The 27,312-nt window shown below is 33.8% G+C and overlaps 2 protein-coding genes across 2 annotated transcripts; one reads left to right on the top strand and one right to left on the bottom strand.

The window, feature by feature from the left end:
* The first annotated feature begins 585 nt into the window (after positions 1-585).
* LOC100802567 (RING-H2 finger protein ATL1) lies at positions 586-2,067 on the top strand. The gene is given in 2 exon segments (XM_014771506.3): positions 586-1,554; positions 1,556-2,067. Coding segments are annotated over 2 exon segments (876 nt in total). The 5' UTR covers positions 586-816; the 3' UTR covers positions 1,694-2,067.
* A 1,009-nt stretch (positions 2,068-3,076) lies between these two features.
* LOC732654 (autophagy-related protein 9) lies at positions 3,077-10,427 on the bottom strand. The gene is made up of 11 exons (XM_006604425.4): positions 10,039-10,427; positions 8,702-8,767; positions 7,845-8,492; positions 7,440-7,760; positions 6,778-7,000; positions 5,887-6,066; positions 5,594-5,800; positions 5,390-5,467; positions 5,238-5,308; positions 4,956-5,066; positions 3,077-4,192 (listed from the first exon to the last, which is right to left on the bottom strand). Exons 3-11 carry the CDS (start codon positions 8,417-8,419, stop codon positions 3,349-3,351), a joined length of 2,610 nt encoding a protein of 869 aa, XP_006604488.1. The 5' UTR covers positions 8,420-8,492; positions 8,702-8,767; positions 10,039-10,427; the 3' UTR covers positions 3,077-3,348.
* Between the last annotated feature and the right edge of the window lie 16,885 nt (positions 10,428-27,312).

Genomic DNA, 27,312 nt, shown 5'->3' with positions numbered 1-27,312 from the left:
ATCCAAGTCCCACATCGGTTACCTTATTTTTTGGAGTGCAACTTATATATCTGTTGGACAACTTCATTTAATGCCAATTGATTTTAAGATGAAATCTAACAAACAGAACATATTATTTTTAATAAAAATATGAGTTTAAACTTTTAAATTATATAAAAGGGATCTTTTCTATTATTTTGTCTGGAACCTCTAAAATATGTTAGAACCGACCCTCTTACAAACAATCATTGTTGTGCCAAAGTCTCTATCTACTATATAATTTACCTCATCTTCACAACTTGCAGCCCTCCGACCTTCATCTTGTATTGACTTATACAGTTCAAGAGAACAATATTTTTTTAATAGTGAATGGTAAAATTTAATGATGACAACTAAGCTAAATTGCTTCGTATATGAAAAAAATAGATAGATCTTATTTCTTTATTATGTATGAAAAATAAAAACAATTTTTATATCACTTAATAATCTTCGGTGAGATTTCATCCCTAGAGAAACCGAAAAGCTTCTTTTTTTAATAGAAAGAAGAAGAAGAAGAAAATACCCCCCTCATTATATCAGTCAAACCTGACCCCACGTGCTTCTCATGGTGTTGTTCCTTTACCCTTCTGACCTACATGTGCCTGTTCCGTAGAACTTAGAATTAATCCAAACGCATTAATTTTACCGGCATTTCACTTTCATCACGGCTTCTCCAAATTAAATATTCTACATACATGACACCTTTAATTTCTATCCAAAACAAGATCGTTACATTACTTAGAAAAGTAGGAACAATCAAACTCTTCACATATATCCCATTGAGATAGAGTTTTCAAAATGGCACTGAACCACAACCCCTCTGGCAAGCTTGTGTATCAAGCTCCTCATGCTAACACAATAATCCATCACACACCACAACCTGCTTCAGATTTACCCATTATTGCCATCATTGTGCCCAGCATCTTTGTCACTGCTTTCATACTCATCACCTACTTAACCCTTGTGAACAAATGCTGCTCAAACTGGCACCAACTTAACCCTTTGAGATGGATTTCAACACTACGAGCCCCACAGAATGAAGATCAAGATCCCTTCATAGCACTCTCTCTTTCTCCTAGGATGCGGAACCATGGACTTGATGAATCTGCCATCAAAGAAATCCCAACACTTGAATACAAAAAAGAAGAAGCTGAGAAGAATATTCAAAGTGTATGTAGCTGTGTGGTTTGTTTGACTGAGTTTCAAGAACATGATATGCTAAAAGCGCTTCCCATTTGCAAACACGCCTTTCACTTGCATTGCATTGATATTTGGCTTCAAACAAATGCCAATTGCCCTCTTTGTAGATCAAGCATTATTTCAGGCAAAAAACATTGTCCAATGGATCATGTCATAGCTCCAAGCTCTTCTCCTCAGGATTCTCAATTGCTCTCTTACATGGGAAGTGATGAGGATTTTGTGGTCATTGAACTTGGGGGAGAAAATGTGGCAACACTGCCTCAGATGATGCAACAAGAAAGAAGTGACACAAGGGAAATTAGAATAGTAGAGTATAGTAGAAGTCACTCTACAAGGAAGTGTCACCGTGTTTCTATCATGGGAGATGAGTGCATTGATGCTAGGAAGAAAGATGGGCAGTTTTCTATTCAGCCTATTCGAAGAGCTTTCTCAATGGATTAAGCTAATGATAGGCAAGTTTACTTGGATTTTCTAACCATGATATAACAGAATAGGCATCAAAATCAGGCTAGTGACCAGTGAAGATTGTAATAGCAGAAGTCGAAGATCATTCTTTCCATTTCGTTACGGTCGGGATAAAAAACGCTAGTCCTTCCTCTAGAGAACCAAGTTTAATGTAATGTAATTAAGATAAGTTAGTTTCTTTAAATTATTTCTTTCCCTTGTTCTCTCTTGGTTATGTCGATAAGATCTTCAAATTTAAGTAGTTTCAGTGAGGAGTGACACATTAAACAATAGAAGAAAACGTGTGGTGATTTTTGCAATTATAGAGTGAGTTTGACAACACCCTTGAGACAATAGAAGCATGTCATTGCTTAAATCACAAATGGAAGGAAATGAATACTTGCACACAGCTTTTTTTTTCATGTTTATGATCTTTCGTTCCATTCAATTGAAGGCAGAGCAGTTTATTGCAGGAACCAAAAACATATTAAACCTAAAAAATTTATCTAATTTTTCAAAATGGTGAAATACATAAAATTATTTTTAACTCGATTTATATTACTTTTTGGTTTTCCATTGCTATATTGTTAAAAAAAATATCCAAAGTGACTCGTTGTCCCTCTCTGTCTCAACTCTTATGTGCACTCATAAAAACAAAAACTCTTATGTGCAACATTCTTCAGAGTATTGACAGAGACTGCATATTCACAGCCTCAATTTCAGTACACCAGCACAATTATCATTCACAGCTTATGTTTTACTATTTTCCTCCGACTGCTTTCTGAAGTGTTATACATGTTTTTCCAACTCCAGCGCTTTTATACGAAATGGCAGTGCCTTGTATGAAACTAATATTTAAAGGGTCTAATTCAGTTTTATCCAGTTTGGCATAATAGTACAACACTAAAACTTAATAGGCAAAGAACTATATCTTCTCTCTCTAGAAGGCAGAAATTTACTTCTAACAATAGCTAACACGTCCATGCTAAAGTGTAGGAACCTAATATATCTTCAAAGATCAATGATCAGTTAGGAATCAACTCAAGGTAAAATTTATGTAGCTTTTGTTATCATTTGCCTTATGGCACGTTTAGTTCAAATAAAGGAGAATGAGAGGAAAAGGAAGGAAATTTTAATAAAAGAAAAAAATCACCTTATTTAGTTCACAAGGAGGAAAAGGAAGGAGAAACAAACAAATTTTCCATTAAATACCTTAAAAATGATCACATAAATCTATTGAATTAAGGATAATCTAAACCAATTAATTAAGGAGAGACTCTAGTCTCCTTCCCTCTAAATTTTGAATTCAGCAAAAGTTACAAAAATTTCCTTCCCTCCTCTCCTCTCCTCTCCATGTCCATCAAACCAAACAACAAGCAAAAGAAAACCAAAGTAATTCTCGGAAAACAAGAAATTGGAACAAAGAATTATTATGGCATTGGACAGAATTTTAAATGATTTTTCATTTTTCGTTTTTTGATTCCTACCCCTGGAAAGGAAGGCATCTCAGACCCCTTTTAGGTAACCTCAAGACCTTCCAAAACATCAACTGAGAATCATTTAACCGTCTAACCTCATTCCAATGAATCTATATACAGCAAAGAATAGACTTGGAAATTCATGCTTTCCATGCTCCTGACAACAGCAAGAACCTCCTAAACAAATAATGAGGAACAGAGCTATCACTCAAAAGCTTGCAGGTGGAGTTTCTGGAGGTCTGCTGTAAATATCATCAAAATGAAGATTAAATTCCCCTGCCCCTAAGTCATCTGTGTATGTTCTAGATAATCTGTGATCATCTCTAGAATACATGCTTTGTTCATGATCTTGATCCTCTGATTCTCTATCAGAAAACTTATCATGATAATCATATGTTTGGTGGTTGAAAGCTGGAGGCTCAAAAATGCTTGTCTGAGTCTGTCCACCCCGTGGATCACTTCTAGCCCACCAATGACTGCTGGTAGTATGGGACAGTTCATTATAACTTTGATTGTGGATCACGCTTTTCCTGAAGATGGGAGCTGAAGTGGAAGTTCCAAGATGTGATGCAGCCCAACCATCATGAAACTCGTCTGAGTATTCCTCATACCCACTTTCATTCTGTGTCAAGTTGGAGGGGGCCATCAAAAACTCTCTAGAACTATGCTTTATTACTCCAAATGGTTCTAAATGCACATCTCCCAGATTCACATCATGAGATCCAAATGGTTCTTCTAAAGGAACGTCTCCTGGATTTGTGTCATGAGATCGGGATGTATAGTACCAATCAAGAAGATAAGGATGATTGTTTTGGTTAGCTTCAACCAACCACAAAGAACCCAAGTGATTGTCACGAGTACTGTATAGCATTTCCCTGGATATAAACCTGTATCTGTCTCCAATATTGGGACTACCCCTCCACATTCTAGGAGGGGAAGGTGCATGTACGTTTCCATGTACAGGTAACGTTTCCTCTCTAAATCTTCTAAGATTTAGCAAAAACCGCTTCCCCAGAGCACTTGGTTCCCATGATGGGTAACTACTCTGAAAGCTGTGATCACAACAGAAGTTAAACACAACAAAAAATCATATTGGCACAGTTCACATCAGTGTTCCAAAACAACAAAATAGTCTTCCAGACATTATTTATATAGACTAAAATCAAACTAGAAACTTCAATTTACTTCGGTTCCAATTGAGCACAAAGTTTCCTTCTTTTTTCTACTTAAAATTGTCATCTCCATCCTTTCATTTCTTTTGCGATTTCACACAAGAGAGCCCCTTGGCAACATAAGCAAGTGAATTACAACATGGCAAATTGGAGATTAAAAGGAATGGAGCTATTAATTTCAAGCTTATGAAGAAGATAGAAAATTTAAGATTAGATTCGCCCAAAAAAAGAAAAAGATTGAAACACTGAGGAAGTTGAGGTGTTATCCAATTGTTGGCAGGTTAGACAGTCTGATTTTCACAGCAGGATGTAAGAGAGACTCTGTATATCAGTTTTTATGGGAATCATAAGAAAAAACAATGGAAATATTTTAAATGACAAAATTAGATATATGAATAACTCATGGAACTTTTTCCTTCATGTAGATAAAGAACTTGAATAATTATCAGTTTTCCAAAAAATTCATTCCTTTTCCTCCACCCCGTCCCCCACCAAGAAAAAAGCTTGAAGGCAGTATAAAGGACAACAATTAAAAGAGAAGTGGTAGAAACTGAGATTCTTTGAAACGACTTCAATAAATATAAAACATATATGACTCTATTAGACCAGTCTGGTGATTATGCATGCTAAGCCAAGACCATACCTCAGCAATGATTTCTCCATCTTCCCTTGGGAACTCCTCCGGCTACGAGGTGCATTGCAAGGGGAACCATAATGACTGTTTCCATGCTCTTGAAAATCAAAGGCACTAAAACTGTTAAAACATCAAGGAGATAACACTATAATTAATGTTTTGCTAGTAAGACATGAAGACTGCAAACTCAAAAATAAACAAATAAAACCATAGATGATAGAAGCCCCAGAAAATGGCCAGAGGTGAGGGATGCAAATTTAAAAACATGAAAATGAAAAATTCCATCCTAACCTGCAAACATGGCCAACACCTTCAACATTTACAGTGAAATCAGCAATGAACTGCAAGATATCATCAACCCGCTGCAAAATGGAAACACCAAATAGTTAATTCATTATACTAGATGACATATAAAGAAAGTTATCTCCCAGCACAGAAATGACCTTTGGGACAATACACAAAAGTAAGTATGGAGTGAGGAAAATTGAGGCCATCTCCTCAAGTAACATCATTCCAGTATACTGCACCATAGAAAAAATAGCATGGAAAGTTATATTCAAACCTATGTTATCATGTAACGAATGAACAGATAAAGGGTAGATTTATCATAATGTGAAAGCTTTAAGCCAACACTTCAGGTAGAATACCTGGAATAAGGTTTCAAACTCAACATGGACCATTTCAGTACTTTCTTTGCCACGCCATCTCTTTGGCATATAATGTGTATGTTGGACCACCATAGACATTGCTCCATCAGCGTCTAAGACTAGAACCTCATTGGTAATGGCAGCCCGGCTAATGGCAGTTATAGTTCCAAAAACAGCAGCATACCAAAACAAGTTCCGACCAAATACCTGCAATATTTTTCATTTTAAAAAATTCCTTAATGACTGTCATGACATTATTCATACCTTATGCAAAATTAACAGAGATTCATTACATGGCCCTCTAGTAGAGACTCCTCGAGAAAAGCAATGATGATCAGAATTGCAGCAAAGCCACCCGATACAAAAGATATGAATTTTGCAATGATAGATATGATAGGTGAAGGAAACTGCTTGAGATAATCAGAAGCATGCAATACACCACAATTAATCCGGTGCTTGAAGAGATGGTCCACCTAAAACACATGTTTATCAATAAGCTCTAGCATAAAAGTAAAAGGATACAAGTGATTATGTTAAAAATGATAACTAGGTAGCATCACTTTCAAACTATTAATAGATAACACTAAATAATAAATACTACTTTGAGCAATCAATGCCTTTATGACAAAGAACAAGAAAACACATGCAACATCAAATTCAATCCCTAGTAACTTTCACAATTTAGATTACTACTATATAGTAATACATAAGATTTCTTCAAACAACTTTTGTTAAACAAGCAATATAATTGAGTTAAAAGAATAGAAAAGAAGGGAAGAGTATTTAAAGTTTGAGAAGTAGGAATAATAAACCATTAGTGTGCTTAATTAAGTCAATTAAGTGATTACTCATAAACCATTATCTGAACATCATTAACCAATTAAAGAATTGATTGTTCACAAACAACAAATATTCATCAAGAATTCCTTTCTTGTAATTTCCCCTTATCTTCCAATAAGGATTTTCATAAGTTAAATTTTTGTCTTCCATGATGAAATCTTTTCAGATACTAAAAGGAAATACATGCATTAGATATACAACCTTTCAAGGGCTTCCATGAAACAGCATAATCGTTTAGGAAATTGGTCTTGATGGCATGGCATCAAAGTGTATGTGGTCCTTTGTAACACCATGAAAGCAGCAAAAAGAGCAGAAAATAAAAGGAAGATAAAAAATAACAATACCTCATTGAATTCCCTAAAGATCCACCTTGACAAATTTGACCATCTTTGAGATGATGCCGTGCTAGGGTGATTATAAAATTGCTCAGCATGCCTCAGAAAGAGATATACCAGCATGAATATGACTAGAAATGGAGAGACTAAAAGCATTGCAAGCCCAACTACCATTAGCCTTTTTCGTAATGTCTTTGGATTTGACACAAAATCCCTTCTGACACAAAAGTTTCTACAGCAAATTTGAGGTCAAAGGAAAATATAAATATTGGAAAGAGTTTAATATAATTACATTGTCAAATGAACTGCTTCACTAATTACCACATAACTCAATCTAAATACAATAATGTGAAATAGAAACACAAAATATAAAAAAGATAAAAACAACCAAATGCTATCCCATTATGAAATTGCAAGAACAATGTCAAGAATAAACAAACACAAATAAAAGTGTGCCTTAAGAGTACCAAATATCTAGATATCAATTGTAACCTTCTACAAGGCACCATCTAACATCTAAATGGTCATTGCATCATTCCAACCAACAAATCATTTCCTGAAAATAGTCTAAACAGAAAATTTAAACTCGTACACATTATGAACAAATTACAAGATCAAGTGATAGAACTTTGATTGTAAAGCTAAAGGTATTTGTATAATAATTAACATACCGATCAAACATGCTCTGCAGGATGCACCAATTCAAAGTCCACTCAAGGGTCTTGGTTAGTATTACACGATTCTGTGTTCCATTAGAACTAGAATTCACTGTAGGACCAGCACCTGGAAACCACTGTGAAATAGGGAAAGCTAGTACACCCTTGTTGAGCATTCCAATTAAGTAGTTCTCCTTCCTCATCAACCGCATGACAATGTCATGGGCAGAAAGATCTTTTACCACACAAAGTTGACGAGACCTTTGTACCAGAACAACTTTTTCAAGAATTGTAGCCCAGGGCATGGTTTGGATTTCATTGTCGGTAACATGGAGACTGCAAGACAATCATGGTAAGATATGGCAAAAACAATTAACCATTTGCTTCAATGCATTTCAACCGTTTATCATTCATACTCACTTGTTGTAGTAAAAATGCCGGATTTCCAGAGTATCCTTTAGTTGAGCAAAGAATCTCAAGAAGCAAAAAATCAAATAGATGGAAAATATTCCCAAGTATCCAACAATAATAGATTTGGTAAGTGTTAGTGGGGTTAAAGGGTGTTGATGAAGAGCTTCTTTAGCAAGATCACAGGGCTTAATTCCAGATTCAACTGCATCCATCCCACACTTAGCATTACGGAGCCCATTCCAATCAACATATAGTAAAAAAAATCCTGAAAAACATATGGTGAACCCCAGACTAAGAAGTTCAACAATCCACTTTATAACGATGCACCATAGCCCTTTCTCACAATAGTAGCTGTAAAGCCTTTCAGAGAAGAGATCCAAATCACTAATTGGCTCTACATTTAGGCTCTCACCATTCAGAAGCCCTGAAGGGCTCTCACTGCCTGGACTAGGGATCTTTCCATAATCAGACAATTCAATCTCCGGCAGGTCTTCCTGAAGTAAAGCTGTTGTCAGAGATGATGCACCTGGATGTTTCCATTTGAATATACTAAAAGCACTGGCACCCCTTTGCCTGCTAAACATTGTTCACAGACACTAACAGTGAGCATAAACAGCCAGTCCATGCCCAAAAGACCAAAATGGTTATGACAAGGTCCTACAAGCACGTTGAAATTAATATTAGAATCTTCCAAAGGATAAGCTAAGCAGTTGTCATCCTATATGCCAACCCACCTCAACAACAGAAAAATAAAAGAGAAGGAAAAATACAAAACACCAGCCAAATAGGTGTTTGGAGTTGACAATACAAAAAATACTGTCAATGGTAATTAGACCAAGATTGCTACCAATGAATGAACATCATACCTGATCATGATCAATCTCACAGCATCAACACTGACATTCCAAAAAGATTTGAAGGGGGAGAAGCACCTAAATAGTCATCCTAAGAAATCAGCATCACGACATTTTCCAAAAGCATATAAAAAAAAGTTCATGAAATAAAGCCACAGGTAGTCCTCAGTGTTCAACAAGAATCAAAATCAGTTGCACAAATGTTTTATGTCAGTTTTGAACAATCCAATATGCCAATAATCATAACTTAGATAACATCAATATGAGTCAGTTTGATGGCATGACATACTTTTAACAATATTTTTCCTCTAAACATTTTTCTTTCTTGGATATTGCATGTCAACTTCAACTACTACTGCAAGACTGATATATTTATCCACCTCAAGGCACCAGCCAAACTCTAAAGGATGATTATAATTCATTGGTTGCAAGTTGCAACTAGCAAATGACTTTCTTCCCATTTGCTAAACAATGCAAACAGCATTTACTTGCAGCAAGAAATATTTCCTTTCACTAAAAGTACATCTAGCTGTATGAGAATTCTTGATTGCAGTGAATAACCTGTTGTACAAACAAGTTATCACAGACATAATCAACCATTTGCAAACAATTTTCACTTCATACTTTGTATGCGTATTTCATTATAGCCTACCCCGCAAAACAAGTTTAGTCTTACCTCTCCTTTTTCCTACAACACATTCAAACATATGCATAACTCCAATTCTAGTGTCACAGGATAAGCAAACACCACACAATTTCGTCATTACCTAGCAAATTTGTATTCACTCAACACATCGAGCCAAACTTCATATATATATGACAGCACTCACTCGACCATGCACAAGCCAACCCCACCACAGAGACAGTGACCAACAAGTTCTATATCCATATAGCATTCAAGAAAAGAGAAAAACTTTTCCTTTTGTTTTCATTCGGAAAACAGATAAGAAAAAGCAATGAGCTTTTTTTCTGTTTGCACATAATGCAAAAATCAGGAACGGGAAGCAATATACCACACAAAACTTTAACTGACCAATTCGCATTAAAATACAACAACTGCAGTACGAAAAAAATCGATCACCACAGCATGATTGCTCAATCGACACTTGTAACCAAACAAGTAAAAAACTAACCTTTGCAACAAAACATAATTCCAAGAAACGTAAATTATATAAATAAATAGAAATTGGAGCCACAGAAACTCGTTGTTCGTTGTTCCTCATAAACACCAAAATCATCCAAACCATATACAGCTATTGAAGGATAAAATAAAAACATGGGACTATTGAGCAAAGAAAAAGAAAAAAAGAAGCGAATAAGGATTGAAAAGAAACAGATAAAGTACGCACCTTGAACTGAGCAGAGAAGGTGGAAGCAGTTAGACAATGAAGCGGTAACAGAGGAATCGAGGTGAAGCAATGGAATTCGGGAAAAAATAAAGTGATGGATGAAGAATTTCAAGAACGAGTCACAAGTTGGGAGAAGAACGCAAAGAAAAAAGAGAAGAGGGTTTTTGCTTTGTTTTCGTTGTAGTTGCGTGGAAGAAGATGACATTACAGTGATTAATTAATGATTTAAGTTTATAAAGTTTGCGTTTTGGAGGAGTTAGGATTTTTTGGTTTTAGAGTGATTGTGTGTCTCTTCTTCTTCTCATCTCTTCCGTTTTCTTTCTCCTTCCCAGGAAGATTGTCTAATAGGAACGCCGTGTCACTCTTTTCCTTCATCCATAAGTTTAATGTTGTATTCAATTCAATAAATGTTCGACTTTCTTGGAATTTGAAAATACTAGTGTTCTATTTTACTGTATTCCAATTTACAATGCAAGGTAAAATTAATTAATTTCTCTTTTTATCATAGTATCTGTATGAATTATTTTCACTAAATAATAATTCATTTTCATAAAAGATCATAAAAATTAATTCTATTCTTCAATGATTGATTATTTATTTAATTAAATATACTTTTGTTTATTTCTTTAAATAATTTAGGTAATGAGCTTATAATGATCACCTAGTTTATTCTCATCTATATGATTTTTTTTTAATTTCTTGTAAGTATTTTTTTAAGCAATTTGATTTGAGACACCATCAACATTAACTCATTTATATGAGAAATTTTAAATGATAGATAAAGATACATAACTAATTATACGATTTTCCTAAATCTACTTGAAAATTGCCCGATTTCAATATATAGAAAAAAAAAATTAAAAATTGCCCCTCTGCCTTTGGGGAATCTCTATATTGACTATTGAGAGATGGAATTGCAAGCAATATTACTGACCTGGCAGAATACAGTTCATACACTCTTACATATATTGATAAAAAAAAATAAAAATGCATGCAAGAGTTATGAATTATACATTTAATAGCTTTGTCATTCTTATCAAATCATACGTTATCATGCAATTAAAACAAATAACTCTTATATAACTCAAATTTTGAATGAAGAGCTTAAACTTAATTAGAAGATGGTACAAACTTTATATCATCACTTTTCAATAGCATGGCTTATCCATCTAAACAAATACCTAGAATTTTTTTTCTTCTTGCGTTTCTTTCTCTACTAATAATAAATTAATATTGCTTTCCAATTATTTTGGATTAGATGGCCTCACAATGCCACGAAGGAGCACGATGTTAGTTGTATCATTCGATTTTTCCTTTCTGCGTATATTTTAATTAATGGGGTTGTCTGACCTGTTGCACAAGTTTTCTTTGCTTGTTAATGTGGTAAGTGGTTATCAAAATAGTAAAAATGGCAACAGATCTGAAGGCCCACAACGTTGGCTGTATAACTTTGAAGGTCATTGTTACTGGCACTTCCTTTATTGCTAAATGCATTCCCCAGCTTCAAAAAATAAGTAAATTACCTTTTTACCCTTATCCCCTAACCATGCATCCCCACAATTCCCACAACCCCAACCGTTCAGCCCACTCCCCACTTCACTCTTTCTTTCTTCTCTTCTGCCACACAATTTGAATGGCCTAATTAAAAAATAAATACAAATTTAAGGGATTTTATTTTTTAAAAATAAACACCTAATTCAAAAGAATAAATTATTCTTCCATCCCTTAATTTTTCTCAAATTGAACATAATCCTACTCTTTTTTTCTATTCCTAGCTACACTATAAAAATATTACACTAACATGTGATTGAAAATAATACAGTGACACTCTCTCATATATTATACTAACACCCACTACAAGAGAGGTAAGTGATTGTAATGGTTAAAAAAATAAGCATTGTTAATGTAATTATACTAAATCTTAGAAGTGATTAGTGTAACTTAATTAAAAATTGTCAAATAATTTAGAGACATGTAGATTGATTTAGCCTTTATTTTATCTTCTTATTTTTTTTCTGCAACAAATATAAAAAAAATTATCCAAACAGGTTTAATTTAGTGTAATCTCATATAATGTACCTTATTCCCATAATATGAAGCCAACTACACGTGGACATAAAATCAAGGGTGTCTGTTAAAATGACTTTTTTAATTAGTTGAGCCCATAATTATAATATGTGGAATGAGATTAGTTGTCATTGTACACTGACTGCTGCAAAATACGAGCGGGCTCAAGCAGCTCTGTATTGTCCCGATTACTATTAGCAAACATGCATGGAAGTAATACTATATATGGTTTTTTCTATGATCTTGTCAGCATCCTACAGAAGCAAACAATGCAAATATTTATTTGTGAACTTATCCTTTGGAATTTTTTGCCTCAGATATTTCTTTCTCACAAGAATAATTTCCCTTCGTCCGCTAAAAAACACATGTTGGCCAGATAAAACTATGATGGAAATAGATTCTTTCTTTAATACATCATTGTCATCTGAACAATATTTTTAAATTGTTTCGTTTTTTCCAGGCCAGATTTGAACCCGAAATTTTGTTCAGCAATTTCCGGTCGGAAATAAAATAAAATGAAACAAATTAAGAACTCTTCGGCTCAAAGAAAACCTTCATACGTGATAATATTAATTAAAAGTACTAAGGGTCAATTTGTCAATAAACAAGGGTCAAACACAAGGCAAGAATTTTGTTTGTTTTCACTAAGTCGGGATGTAATATTATTTCTTCACCTAATACAAATAGACGTTAACATCATCCAATATGTTGAATAAGCATATCTATTTGCTTATCGGAGTTTACAAGTTTGAGAAGAATCCAAGGTATATCCTAGAAATTTTCAGCACATGTATAAATAAGAACTTAAGAAGATACCACAGGGTCCAATACAAAGTGCGCTCATCAAGGTTTCAATGGTGCTAGAGAAAGAAACATGAGGCATAGAGAGGGAGAAGTGTTGGAATTTAGAACCCCACAACACCCATCTTTGGGAACAAACAATTGGGGTGGTTCATCTCCTTTGCTAGCAAGGAACGTACCCAAGGAATCACTTGATCAAAAGTATTCAAGACTCAACACAGTTCGGACCAAAGATGAGATCTTTCCAGCTGATGATGACTACTATGTTGTGAACCCTTCCAATGAGTCAGGTGCAAGTGTAAGTAGTGCCAAGAGATGGAACAAAGGTAGAGGAGTTCTGTTTAAGTTAATATTTGTGAGGAAAGAGAACAAAACCACAGTTAAATTGGGTTCACGTTTAAGGAAGAGAAGATGGATACCGAGAATGGATCCTACGACTAGGTGGCCACAAGGTTGGTGTTGATGCCTCATTGTTCCATGCATTCCATATGTTGATGTCACTTGCGGCTAGTGCCTTGTGATTTGAAAATGCAGTCTTTTTTATTTCTTTTCTGAATGTATCATATCACAAGATTCTAACATGTCTTATGTATCCAAGGATGAATGGTAACATTCTTAATTTTTATTAATAAATTATCTTAAAAATCATGTTTAAGAATGATTTCTAGTTAGTTAATTATGTAAAAAACGAATTTTATACTAACAGCATGCCTGTTATAAACTCTATTTCTTCCCCCACAAACATTATTAAACTGCATTATCCCCTTTTTTTATATATTTTGAAATTTATATGCTTCTTTCTTGAGAAGTAAACTATGTTGTAATTTTAACATAAACAATTGTAAGCAAATAAACTAGCTATTTAAAGATACTTTTTTTCCTCTCAACAACTTCTATTGTGAATCTGTGATAATAACAAATTTTGAAAATTTTATTGATTTTAGAAGATGGATAATATTTTAAATATATACACGTATTATCAACTTTAGAATTTCGCTCAAAATCATTATTTCATCTTAAGAAGTTACAAAACTCGATAATCAACATTTAAAACTAACTTATTAATGGTGATGCCGAGAATGGTTGAAAGAGAAAAAATGACAATAAGATTTTAATGAACTATGTAATACATATTAAGTCCTCAGGAAACAATATCATAATTTGTTTTTTAATAAAAAGAATAGCATAATTTGTTTTGAAATAAAATGAAACAGAATATCATTTAATTAAATATCTATCCTAATGGAATTTAATTTTACTCTTTATTTTATTTGTATAAATGGTTGTAGCAATTTGATGAATCATTCTAAAAAATTCTTGCATCGTCCAGGCCTAAGGGATTTTTCTTTTATCACGAGAAAGACAATCGCTTATATGCCACCAGTTTGACAAGTGTTCTAATTACCCCGCGTGGAAGGTCCAACTCAATGCTCTCTTCGCCGGCCATAACCTTCTCAGGTTCGTTGATGGCACCACCACGTGCCCCACCACAAGCCATGCGAACTATCACTATTGGCGTCATCAAGATCAACTCCTCCGACACACCATTATCTCCTTTGTGGACTACCTTGAAGCAAGCATGGGATATCCTAAAAAAGATGTTTGCGAGCAAAACAAGAGCTCGCACCATGTATCTCAAGGAGCGTTTTCACGCTAAACCAAGGGTACCCAATCAGTCTCGGCGTACCTTCATGGCATCAAGTCCCTCTCTGATGAGCTCTTTCTCCTTTCCTCTCCCTAGATGTGATGGCCTTGTCACCAAATACAAAGAGGTCACCGTTGCGCTTTGCTCCCGCGAAAACCCTATTGGTTTTACTGAACTCCATGACCTTCTCACTGACTTTGAGACATACCTCAAATAGGATGAACATCATCAAGAATCTACATCAGTCACCATTGCACACGCCGCCCACAAAGGATCAACCTAGTACAAACATCGGGGCTTCAAACCCAAGTACAACTCCTCCACGTCCAATGCTCGTCCCACATCCCCCAGTGCCACCAAGAAGGTCATATGCAAGTACTATGAGAAACATGGGCAAGCTACTACGGTCTGCTACAAACTTCATGGTTACCCCTATCCACCTAGGTGTCACATGCACTGGTCTATCTTCTCATCATGCCAGCAACACCACCCCCCATGCAGGACACAACTGACTGGATTATGGACTTAAGAGCCACACACCACATCACCCATGACCTAGATCGCCTGCATCTCACTCACCCCTACCAAGACACTAATTAACCCATTGTAGGTGATGGCACTGCCCTCCCAATCAACCACAATAGTAAAACTTTCATTCACACACCATCTCACAAACTTTCACTTCCCAAAGTTCTACATGTTCCTATTATATCTAAAAATCTTTTATTTGTTTCTTCTTTATGCCAAACTAACCCTATCTCTGCTGAATTTTTTTTATCACTTTTTTGGTGAAGGATCTGAAAACAACATTGCCTGTAGTCAAGGGGGAATATAGGGAAGGCCTCTACCATATGTTACACCTCTCCAACAACATTCCAAAAATAACCCAATAATTATTTAAATAAAAGTTATCTAAATATATCTTTTACTATAAAAATAAATTGATTAAATTATTTTAATATATTATATTATTATTTTTTGAAAATATATTAGTATAATAATATATTAGATTGGATAAAGATAATAAAAATAAAAGATAAAAAAAGATTAGTTAAACAAAATTCAAAATATATAATTTTAAATTAAGTATTATATAAGGATAAACGGTTTTTTTCTTAAAATCACACAAATAAACAATATATCTTGAAATTAGTAGGTTGATCAAGAATTGAGAAAAAGGGAGAAAGCAAAGAAATTATGTTGAACTAAAAATAACAAAAAACTTAAATTACTTGTTTTAAAAGTAAGTAAAACACATCTTTTAAAAACTTCTATGGTATAATTCATTATGGTATAATTCATTTAGGAGTATTTTTCTTTTACTGTGTTCTCGATGTAAAGAAATCATAATTAATAATGTTTTAGATGTTCTAATCGTAGGAATATATAATTGGACATTCGCGAGTGTGATCGGATATAATTTAAAATTAGTTGAAGTTTTTAATGTATATATAACACTACATGTTAGCGATAATACTCTCTCTCAAGGCATATGACAAATTTCAGTGGCGGTGTTTTATAAATCCTAGTGGAAAAATAACAAATCGTTGTAGTGGTATTACTGTTAAGGCAAATTTATATGGCACTAATTAAAGAAATAATCGCATTCGATTGGCATATACTTGTTAAAATATATACATTCTATTGATTGTAAATTTGATTTACTTGGGGAATTTTCTTCTACATGTATGTGCCTTGCATTTGTTTATATTATTTAATTATTTAATTATGTATATGTATAATGCATGATTTGAGTGAGGGGTATAAGAACACGGAACTGATATGACAAGGTTTTAAGAATTTTGATTATTAAATGATTTTTGTGATGTACAATATTATTGTGGTATGATCTTGTGAATTATCAATGGATGCATAAAATTAAGGAGTTTATTTGGTAGTTTTTTAAAATGATATTTTTATAATTTTGTGAGTTGGTCATCACCTCTTAGAAAGGAATGATGATATACATTTTATTATGATAATATAATGTTAGATAATTCTAGCTGGAATGTGGATAATACTTATTTATAAATATTCCCATGGAGAAAAATTTTAAATACTTTCATTTATGATAAAGAAATTAGTAGAACGTCATTACATAAAATATGAGTTTATAGGTCTTTTGAAGAATCTGAGATCTGCATTAAGTTGTATCTGTTATATTTATTTGAGTGCGTTGAGTTGTTGTTATTTATTTAAATATTTTATTTATTTAGAGTGTCATGAATTGTGAGTGTTTTAATTTGATTTTTTATTGGAATATATATATATATATATATATATATATATATATATATATATATATATATAATCTCATTTATATCATGCTTGATTTTCCAGATTAGTACGTCGGCCTGAGAACAACACTATTTATAAACACTCTAAGTTTGTTTTATTCATTGAGATTATCATCTCATTAAAAATTTTATTTTCAAAGCATAATTATTGGAATTGAGGAGACTTAAAAACTTAATTACCTTTAAATATATTTTTAACTTTGTTAATATTCAGAACAATATGTCATATGTGGCTGATTACTTGATACTTTTAGTATCAGTTATTTTTAGATGTCCATATTTAAAAATAATATTTTTATTTATGTAAAGACTTATTTATTTAATTTTATTTATTATATGAGATATTTTTATACTAATATAATTTTAAGATTTTATATTCTTTTTAACATGAGTTATTTTAATAAAGTGCGAAACAATTCATATGTCTTTCACACTTCATCATCATCTCACCCACCATGTCTTCCTATCAAATAAGGTCGAGCTCAACCCAACCATGCATTTCATGTAGCACAGCCAAAAGCCACAAATAGCTTTTCAACACCTCAAGCATAACCACCACCAAACCATTAAAACTGATCTATGCAGATGTATGGGGACTAACTCCAATTAAATCATTAGATAATTTTCTTTATTACTGAGTGTTAGTTGATCATTTTTCAAAGTACACTTGGTTGTACCCAATAAAAAAATAAGTCTGATGTCTTCATTATTTCCCCTCAATTCAAAAACATTGCTGAAAAATACTTTAATCTCCTTGTAATCTCATTGTACTTTGATAATGGAGATGAATTCCTTAAACTCAAAACATATCTCATGACCTATGGATATCCCACTTCACCACCCCACCACACATACCTGAACTAAATGCAATAGTTGAGCTATGTCATCGCCACATAATTGAAATTGGTTGAGGCCTTCTACACCATGCACACTTATCCCTATGTTTCTGGTCCTTTGCTTTCCAAACAACCACTTATCTTATAAATTGCCTACCCACACCCATACTTGACATGCACTCCCCATATCAAAAGCTTAACAAAACCAATCCCAACCCCAACCACTTACACTCCTTTGGTTGCCTTTATTTCCCATGGCTTATTCGCCCATACACCAACAACAAACTCTAACCAAGATCCACACCAAGCATCTTCCTTTGTTACTCACCTACTCAATATGCATATCGTTGTCTTAACCCTGTTACCAACAAAATATACACATCTCGCCATGTTACCTTCCATGACAACATCTTCCCATATCACACCCTACTTCCCAAACCACAACTTGATTTAGCCATCCCGACCACACCAAGTCCCCCACCTCACACAATAATTCCTCTCACTACCCTTACAAACACAACCCCAACCACATTTTGTATGCACCATTGTCACTCACTAGACACGAATGAGGCACCCTTGTCAACAGACTCGACACCAGGTAATGATTATCCGCCCTCACTTTTGCCTCTTACTACTTCTAGTGTCACTAACACAATTGCAACAAACCCACCCCCCATCCACACTCATCCCATGCCCACTCGCTCCTAAAAAAACATCTTCAAGCCCAAGGAAGAACTCAATATCTCCAAATACCCCCTACACGAGAACCTTGAACCATCCACTGTAAGGAAAGCAATGCAACATGCTCATTGGCGTCAGGCCATCTTAGGTGAGTTTGATGCTCTCATAAAAAATGGTACCTGATCACTTGTTCTTGCACCCTAAAATCATAACATTGCGGGTTGCAAGTGGCTCTTCCGTATCAAAAGACATCTCAACGGCTCTGTTGCTTGCTACAAAGCCTGACTAGTAGCGTAAGGCTGCAAGCAGTGCCCTGGTGTTGATTTTTAGAAAAAATTTGTTTTGTTAGTTCATCCCCATACCATCAAAATTGTCCTCACCATTGCTTTTGACCATAACTAGCCCATGCATCAGCTTGACGTCAACAATGCCTTCCTTCAAGGCTCCCTCAAGGAAGATGTGTCTCAAGGATTCACAACAGATTACATAATGTAAGTTGTATAAGTCTATCTATGGCCTTCGTCAGGTGCCATAGGCTTGGCATGATGGCCTAAAATTTTTCATCATGTCCTTTGGCTTCACCACCAACAAAAGGGACCCCTCCTTATTCATCTACATCAAAGCCAACACCATTATATACTTTCTAGTCTATGTTGATGACCTTTTCCTCATCGGCATCAACATTAACCTCATGAACACCTTCATAGCTACCCTATCCCACCAGTTCTCCCTAAAAAAATATGGGCACCCCTCATTATTTCTTGGGTATTTAACTCATACCCAACACCTCGGGCCTATTCCTTTTTGATAACATAAATTCATATGTGATGTCCTCCACAAATCTGATATGGCCGAAGCGAAACCATCACCCACACCTTTATCTCCAATTGCTACCTTCATTTTAAATGATGGCACACCCACCGTTGGTGCAACCCTATATTGGAGCATCATTGGTGCCTTACAATACCTCACTTTCACCATCACTAGACCTGACCTATCCTTTTCCATCAATAAAATTTCCCAATTAATGCACAACCCACCACCCTTCACCTCCAACACCTCAAATGCCTACTTCGATCGATACCTCAAGTTCACTCTCAACCATGGCATTCAGTTACAGAAAACCACCTCCTTTACTCTACTAGCTTACACGGATGCAGATTGAGGAGGGAATGTTTACGACAGAACCTCCACCTTCACGTTCATCATCTTCTTTGGCAGCAACCCGATATCCTGGTTTTCCAAGAAACAACGTACTGTCGCAAGATCCTCCAATGAGGCTAAATATCGTGCAGTAGCCATGGCCACCTCAGAGCTTAGGTGGATCATGAATCTCCTTACAGAACTTCGAGTTTGCCTGCCTACACCTCCAACACTCCTATGTGACAACATTGGTGCCACATACTTATGCTTGAACCTTGTTCTTCACTCTAGGATGTAGCACATCTTCTTGGACTATCACTTTGTTCACGAGCAAGTTCAAGCTAGCCACCTCAATGTCTCTCATGTCTCCACTAAGGATCAACTAGTTGGTGCTCTCACAAAGCCACTTGCCACCGCTCGGTTCCATGATCTCACAACTAAGATGCAAGTTGTGGATGGCAACTTGATCTTGAGGGGGCGTATTAGCACATGACAAGTGCACTTTATCACTAATTCAAATATAATTAATCTGTTTATATTGATAATTGATTTACCATTATCTTCTCAGCTATAATAGGAAATATATTGGTTGTACAGTAGTTTTTGCAACAACATCCTTAATTCTAGCATTCATCACTTGTATATATTAGGAAGCTACGTACACATTGCAATAGATTGGAAAACCTAATTTCTCTAAACTCTATAGGAATTGAGTCCTTTTAAGGTACCATGTATCACTCCGCGATTGCTTCTCAACTAGCCTCAGACTTCAAGGCCCACTCCGATCCGTAAAATCTCTGTGAGCCACCACGAAACCCACCACTACAAGCCCACCCCAAACAAACACAAGCCACCAGCGTGAACCCACCATCGCGAACGCACCCCGAACCGCCCCAAAACCTCCGTGAAACTCACCGCAAACAACAAGGAAACTAGATCCACAATTAGCAGGGTATAGGAACAAAGTCGTTTTCTTTATCTTGGTTATGCCTTGTTATGTGCAAGTTTGGTTTATCTTGTTTATTGATTTATGTTTGGTTAGGGGAGCTTCATACAGGGGTGACTTTAGCTAGTTCTTCATTTGTTTTCGGTGGTAGAGTTGTCATTTTTTATTGGCAATAGTTTGCTCTCTCATTATCATATTTCATGTAAACTTCTTTGTCTGTCATTTGGCACTTCTTATGACAAATGCATGCCTGTTATATTTATTATCTTTTGTTGGATGTGCCAAAAAAAACAATTGGAGATGAAGCAACAACATGTTGAGGGAGAGTGAACACAAACACATTGACGACGTTGTGAGATGGAGCAGATGAAGATGGAGATGTATACGCAGTGCCTCTTGTTTTTTTTAATTACTCTAGTGTAAGCATGTTCACGGTGCTCCCTCACATATCTTGAAAATAGTCTTAATCGGGCGTTCTCGCTTTCTTTCTCATAGTGAGAGGTTTGGAATGCTCTCCCACCCTAGATGCGACCCTCAACCAAACCCTCCTTTAATGGGCTAGAACTAGAATATAAAAGCCTGCCCACGCCTTAAGGACCGACTTTTCACCGTGAATGTGAGGCTGTGTAGCATTCCTTGCAAGTTTTTTCTTTGGTGAAATATCATTACAAGTTTGATTAAGAATATTGTTGAAAACATAATCATTTATTTGTTAAAAATTATTTCTAAATATTGATAAAAAATATAATTATTTGAAATAAATTAAATTATGTACTTTTCATCGTGAATGTAAGGATGTGTAGCACTCCCTGCCATATGATTGTTTTACCAATTAAATAGTATTTTATCAGATAAACATTTATTTTATGGTACGGTTTTTAGTAAGAAATAGCAAAAATAAAATGGTTGGTCATAACAATAGCTCGATCGTATTCCACAGCCAGGTTTAATATTTTTATGTCCTTTCCATGTCATGATTCGTTCAATACTCCATGACACATTACTAAAAGTCCGGAATGTGTTTGTTCACAAAGCAAAGCCACACATCCCAAATGTGTGTCTTTCCTTCAAGTTATAAGAAGCCCGTTCAACTATGATAGTCTTCTGGTATTATGTAGCAAGTTCATCGCTACAATTACTCAAAAGAAAAATAGTACTCAAAGACCTTCTTAACCTTATATCAAATTAATGTCAATTCTTTCTGAATGATAAAAAAAATTAATGTCAATTTACACCCATGATTTTCAGTTGTTCAAATGGGACTTACGTACCTTTGGATAAGTTAAATATTTACTTCTAATTGATAGAAGTTACTTGTTAGAGCAATTTTTGCTAAGGATAATAATACATATAATACATGTTTTTTTTCGGAGTAATACATAATACATGTAGATACAATTACTTACAGAAACAATATTAAGTTTATTAAATGGATCCGATGGCATCATCATCATTACATCCACCTTTTCTGTATATGACCAAGGTACTTCTTGTACCAACTAATAAAATCCTTTTGCTGTTTAAAAAAAAAAAGAAAAAAAAAAGCCTTTACACACACCGTCACTTGTGCAGGCTGGATTCAAGGTGTTTGAATTGGCTCTATCATAATTCATCTATCAGTCAGGATTAATCAGTCATATATATTAAGTTTGACCCACTATCTTGTATACTTCAAACATAACAGATCGATATATGCATATTTTAGTAGTACTTGATGTTGGAAAATGTGAAAGAAATGGTTTTGGATCTTAATATTAATTATAAACATTGAAAATGAGGTTCTCATAGAGAATAAAGGAAAAACAGGTGGCGCTCAAAATGTTAGGCCGTTTCTATCTAATAATCTTAGTTCAATGTATCCTGACATAGCAATTGCATGAGGAAGGACAAGTAGAGGGGACAATTTGGGTTTATGGATGAAGATGATGGTTCAATTGTCAGACACGTCCTCCAACTACTTTATAGAACCTGATTTCTCTGGTAAAAACTGGTACGTACAGTTGTACATTTTATCTTATAGATTAATATTGACCCACATCGTCTTACTAAAATTAGTGCTTTGCTTTTTAAATTCTTTAGCTCAGTCAATGGCTTTCGATATGATGGCTTTCTGAGATAAGAAAAAGGGAATGATAACATAAGATTTCATTGTCATATAGACTGTTTTTAAGCATTAATATGTTTTACTGGATCGATAACATGCATATAATGTGTGTTTAGTTGTGTGTATTCTTATTAGTTTAAAAAATTATATATAATTTTTTAAAAACAAATAGAATGATAGCATTTAACTATGTTGGCACTCCAAAGCGGAAGCAATCAATTGTAACACAGGAAAAAAAAACTTATATAGAATAAATTCTTAAATTATCCTAATATAATATGTAAACAATATAATTTTTTTCTATAATTGATACAACATATATATTATATATTATGATTTTTAAGAAAAAAAATAGAATGTAACAAATTGAAGGAACAATTCTCAATTAAACTTATATAGAATAAATTCTTAAATTATCCTAATATAATATGTAAACAATATAATTTTTTTCTATAATTGATACAACATATATATTATATATTATGATTTTTAAGAAAAAAAAAAGAATGTAACAAATTGAAGGAACAATTCTCAACTTTGTGTGTGTCTGTGTCTGTATCTGTGTGTTTAATATTATATATAATTTAATTTTTTATATATATAATAGCAATATATTATTAATATAAAATTTATTTAGAATACTCTGACCAATGTAAATTAAGCTTCTATACCATATCATTTAATCACATATGATTGTATATAATAAATTTATTGATTTTTATAATAATTATTTTTAAAATTATATATATTTAAAATCATTCCTCATTAATTGATTAGTACTGGAAAAAAACTACACTCTCAATACTTAAAAAATAAACAATCTATAAATAGAATAAAAAGAAACTAGAATGTACTAAAAAACACTGCGTGCACACCAAAGAAAGTATTACCTCTGGTTGGATAGATTCAATTTAAGTAAGAAAACTATTTATTTGCATAGAAAATATTTATCCAGACATCTCACATGATCATCATAATGACCTCTCATTTTCCCCTCTTATTTTTGCTCTGCCACTTTTTGGAAAATATAATACAATGACCACAATTTCTTGTTGGGTCTATAAGATGTAACACTTTCTTCTTTCCCTTGAACTTCTGGTCGATCTTTTGCATGCAAAGAGACGATTCATTTGAGTTTCTTTTCTCTTCTCGAGAGAGGTAGAGAACGATACTGACGTTGCTCTTCATGCAAGCATAACTGCATAAGTGCATGTGTTATTCTTGCGCTTTAACAGGTTGTCTTAGAAATCACAATATATAGCTAGTAAAGTGGAACGTGAAGATCATTAGAACAATTGCCACAAACCATGCATTTTAGAAATATCGTGATTATAATATTATATTCGCAATGATCTACATGAGAAATTTTATTACAGATAATAGTATTTAAATACCCTATATTTTTATATACCTTGTAAACCCTTACTATTTCTCTTTGTCTTTCTCTTTCTATCATATTAATTATATCACACATTTATTTTTTTTCTCTCTCTTCCTCTTTCTCTGACAGGTATCAAATAAATGTTTATAGGTGTCCAATAATAATTTTTGTTTTATTACCAAGGTTTCCCACTGTTAAATGGTCAACGTATTTAAGATGACTAAATGTAACTTCTCCAAAGCTGGTCAGTATGCAACTTTTTAAAACTAAATTTTTACTCAACTAACTATTCTATAGCAGGCCTACATGACTTAATTATTTTCCTCCAAATGTTTAGATTGTGATCTAACTTAAAGAGTAGATATTATATAAAGTAATCAGTTCTAGAGGACAAGCACCAGACAACTCATTTTTGCATTTAGCCCCTCCAATTGATTTTTCTCTTTTGGGTTGTTAAGGCCAAATCAATTTCAATTTTAACATCATTAATTTGTTAAAATAAAAAATAATTATAATAATAATAATCAATGGGGAATCTCCATATCCTAGCTTGGCGGCTAGTGCTTGGCAGCTGTATTGTCCTGAAAATTTTCCCATTTACATGATTGCGTTCACAAAAGAATGTTGAATAGTTTGAGGACAGAACAACAGAGCTGAATCCTCACTATGAGCAGTTTACATCCACTGAAAGAATTAAGCTGATAAATATGTTTGTGAGTTTGGTCCTACGCAAGGATGATGAATCCAGCACCACCCAAATAAGGGAAGAAAAATGCTACCAAGCTATAAAACCAATGACTTTAATTTCAAGGTCTAGTTGTTTTGTCAAAATCAAAATTGTGTCCCACTTCCAATCACATTCTCACACACAAAAGGGTAAAAATGTAAAGAGCATTCGTCCCTGAAATCTTTAGTGCTTTACTCCCTTGGCTTTAGTTTGGTACATAATGATCGAAAATGTATATGCTCTTCTTTGAAGAACGAAATCTAACTGTGAAGTGACCATTCTAGTCACTTCAATAGAGTAAATAATTTTGATATAATGCACAGCGTGTTTAATTGGCTAATGAAAGGCGAAAATAAAAATGATGAAAATTGGTAATTTATCATTCTCTGTAAGAGTGTTAGTAATTCATTATTTTTAGCACACTTTGTACACAAAATTTATTAGAAATGAGTGAAATTCATTAAATAAGTGGAACTTATAAAATTTTATAATAAAAAATAAAAAGTATGATGCAAAGGGTATATTATATTGTTAGCATTTTCATATTTCATAATTAATATGTACTGCACTGAATTTATATATATATATATATATATATATATATATATATATATATATATATATATATATATATATATATATATTATCAATTTATTTTACTTCTCTCTACTAAGAGATGGCAACACCGTCTTATCTTGACTGAAATGTGCTCCCCCGTGAAGACAAATCATCCTCATTTTCCTTGTTTCGTTCAACACTAATTAAAGTGCTCTATTTGTATAAATTAAAGCCTTTCTTTTTTTAGCATGTGTTGAACCTTTTACAGAACCTCCTATAAATAATCACAATCTTTTAGTGGCTACAGCCTAAAGATACCCTTTAAATTCGCATAGTGGTTTGAATGATAGATTGCATTCAATCAAAATCGTTCAAGGTGGCCAAATTAAAGTTATCATTTATCTTGTGGAAAATTTTACAACCTGATCACTCCCTCACAATACATTTTTATGAGAAGATCTTCCTTTCAATAATCATTGGCATGAAAATATTTAATTTCAGTGGAGATAAATTAATGAGAAGGATGGATCCATGCGGGAAAACAAAGAACAACAGACGCCATTGCACACAATATTCGTGAGAGCTAGCGCTCTTATCTCTATTAAATGACAAATCCCACTAATCCAATCTTATCATGGAATAGGACATATTGGATTAAGCACTTTTATCATGGTAAACTTACTTGTGGTTAGAAAAGTATTTGTACCTTTCATGGTGGTATGAATGACTTTCTTTAGCGCAAAGCTTATCAATTTTAAAACACATAATGCTTGACTTTACTTGCAATAGTACCATTTTAAGATTACATACTGTTGGATATGGCCAACGTCTACTTTGTGCAGATCCCAAGAGAGATCAATAGCAATTCCATTTCCCCACCCGATCGAAGGGTCGAATGAGCCTTTACAGAAAGTGACAACATGGACTTGGACCATATTAACCGTTGTAGTTATCATGTAACATTATTAGTGATTGAAGATTGGACAACATTTTTGCAAAAATAATTATGATATTCCCTAGCTAACAAAGTAAGAAATTTAATATTCTATATACTCATTATTCACAAGATGACAAGAAATTCTTTTTCTTTGCTCTATCTTTTTTTACACTCAAGGACTGAAACATTATTGCTTCGGTAAAAAAAAATATACAAGAACAAATTAAGGGCTAAGAAGAGTTTTGAGCTAGTGATTATCATTGGATTCCTTATGCCTGTTTTATCACTGGCTTGGGGAATGACTTAATGATCATTCAGGAAATGGAAACAAAATCTCTTACCAATTAAATTAGTACCACTTGAGATATGTATCTTGGCAGATTTTCCAATCGAAAATACATGAAAAAAAAAAAGAAAAAAAAAACTTCACATATCTGTAGTTGCTTAACTTGTAGCTTAAAGATAGTTTATTCAGGTAGTGGCCACTAGAGCAATTATTGTACATATTTAAAATTTTATTTCCTAGGGGTGTTCCATTTTTATGCCGGGCCATCGATATTGACTAAGAGAGAGAGATCAATCAGTGAGTGAGTGAGAGACAGTGAGATCGAACACTCTACTCATGACTTTGAAGGCCAAGGAGTCATCCTTTCTTCATTAGATTACATGTTAACAAAAAGCTCAGCTACAAGATCTATTTGGGATGATTTTGGCCCCCAACCATGTTAAGAGAAAAAGGGAAAGCAACGAAAAGGAACTCGACCATATAACATAATAAAAAAGTGACCTTTGGAATCTATACGCAAAATGAAAAAGATATTTTCATAATATGTTCTCTCTGTGTTGGCTTTGTATGATACATATCGGATGTAATTCTTTTAAGGTAAAAAACCTAGAGAGTGAAAAATAGAAAAAGAGTAAATTACACTTGTATCTATGTATTTTTAGTGAATTATATCTGATATTTCTTTCTTATTTGACCTTAAAAAAATCCTAATATTGTTTTTCATATATATAGCATCGAGTACATTTTTTCCCAACACTGTTAATACTATTAATGAAAAAGGAATTATAATTAGTGTTTTTCTGTGAATTGTGCCGGATATCCCTCTAATATTAGTTTCATTAATATAGTATTTATACAAATATAT

The sequence above is a fragment of the Glycine max genome, chromosome 19, assembly GCF_000004515.6.
Source record: "Glycine max cultivar Williams 82 chromosome 19, Glycine_max_v4.0, whole genome shotgun sequence".
NCBI classification, from domain to species: Eukaryota; Viridiplantae; Streptophyta; class Magnoliopsida; order Fabales; family Fabaceae; genus Glycine; species Glycine max.
This window is presented reverse-complemented; position numbering and strand designations above follow the sequence as displayed.

What these genes read in the sequence shown, in the direction of transcription:
- LOC732654 (XM_006604425.4), bottom strand. Translation starts at nt 8,419, where the DNA reads ATGTTTAGCAGGCAAAGGGGTGCCAGTGCTTTTAGTATATTCAAATGG. An exon ending in AGTCTCTACTAGAGGGCCAT is followed by an intron (nt 5,801 to 5,886) that starts GTAATGAATCTC and finishes AAAATATTGCAG; the next exon opens with GTATTTGGTCGGAACTTGTT. An exon ending in AGTTTGAAACCTTATTCCAG is followed by an intron (nt 5,468 to 5,593) that starts GTATTCTACCTG and finishes TCTATGGTGCAG; the next exon opens with TATACTGGAATGATGTTACT.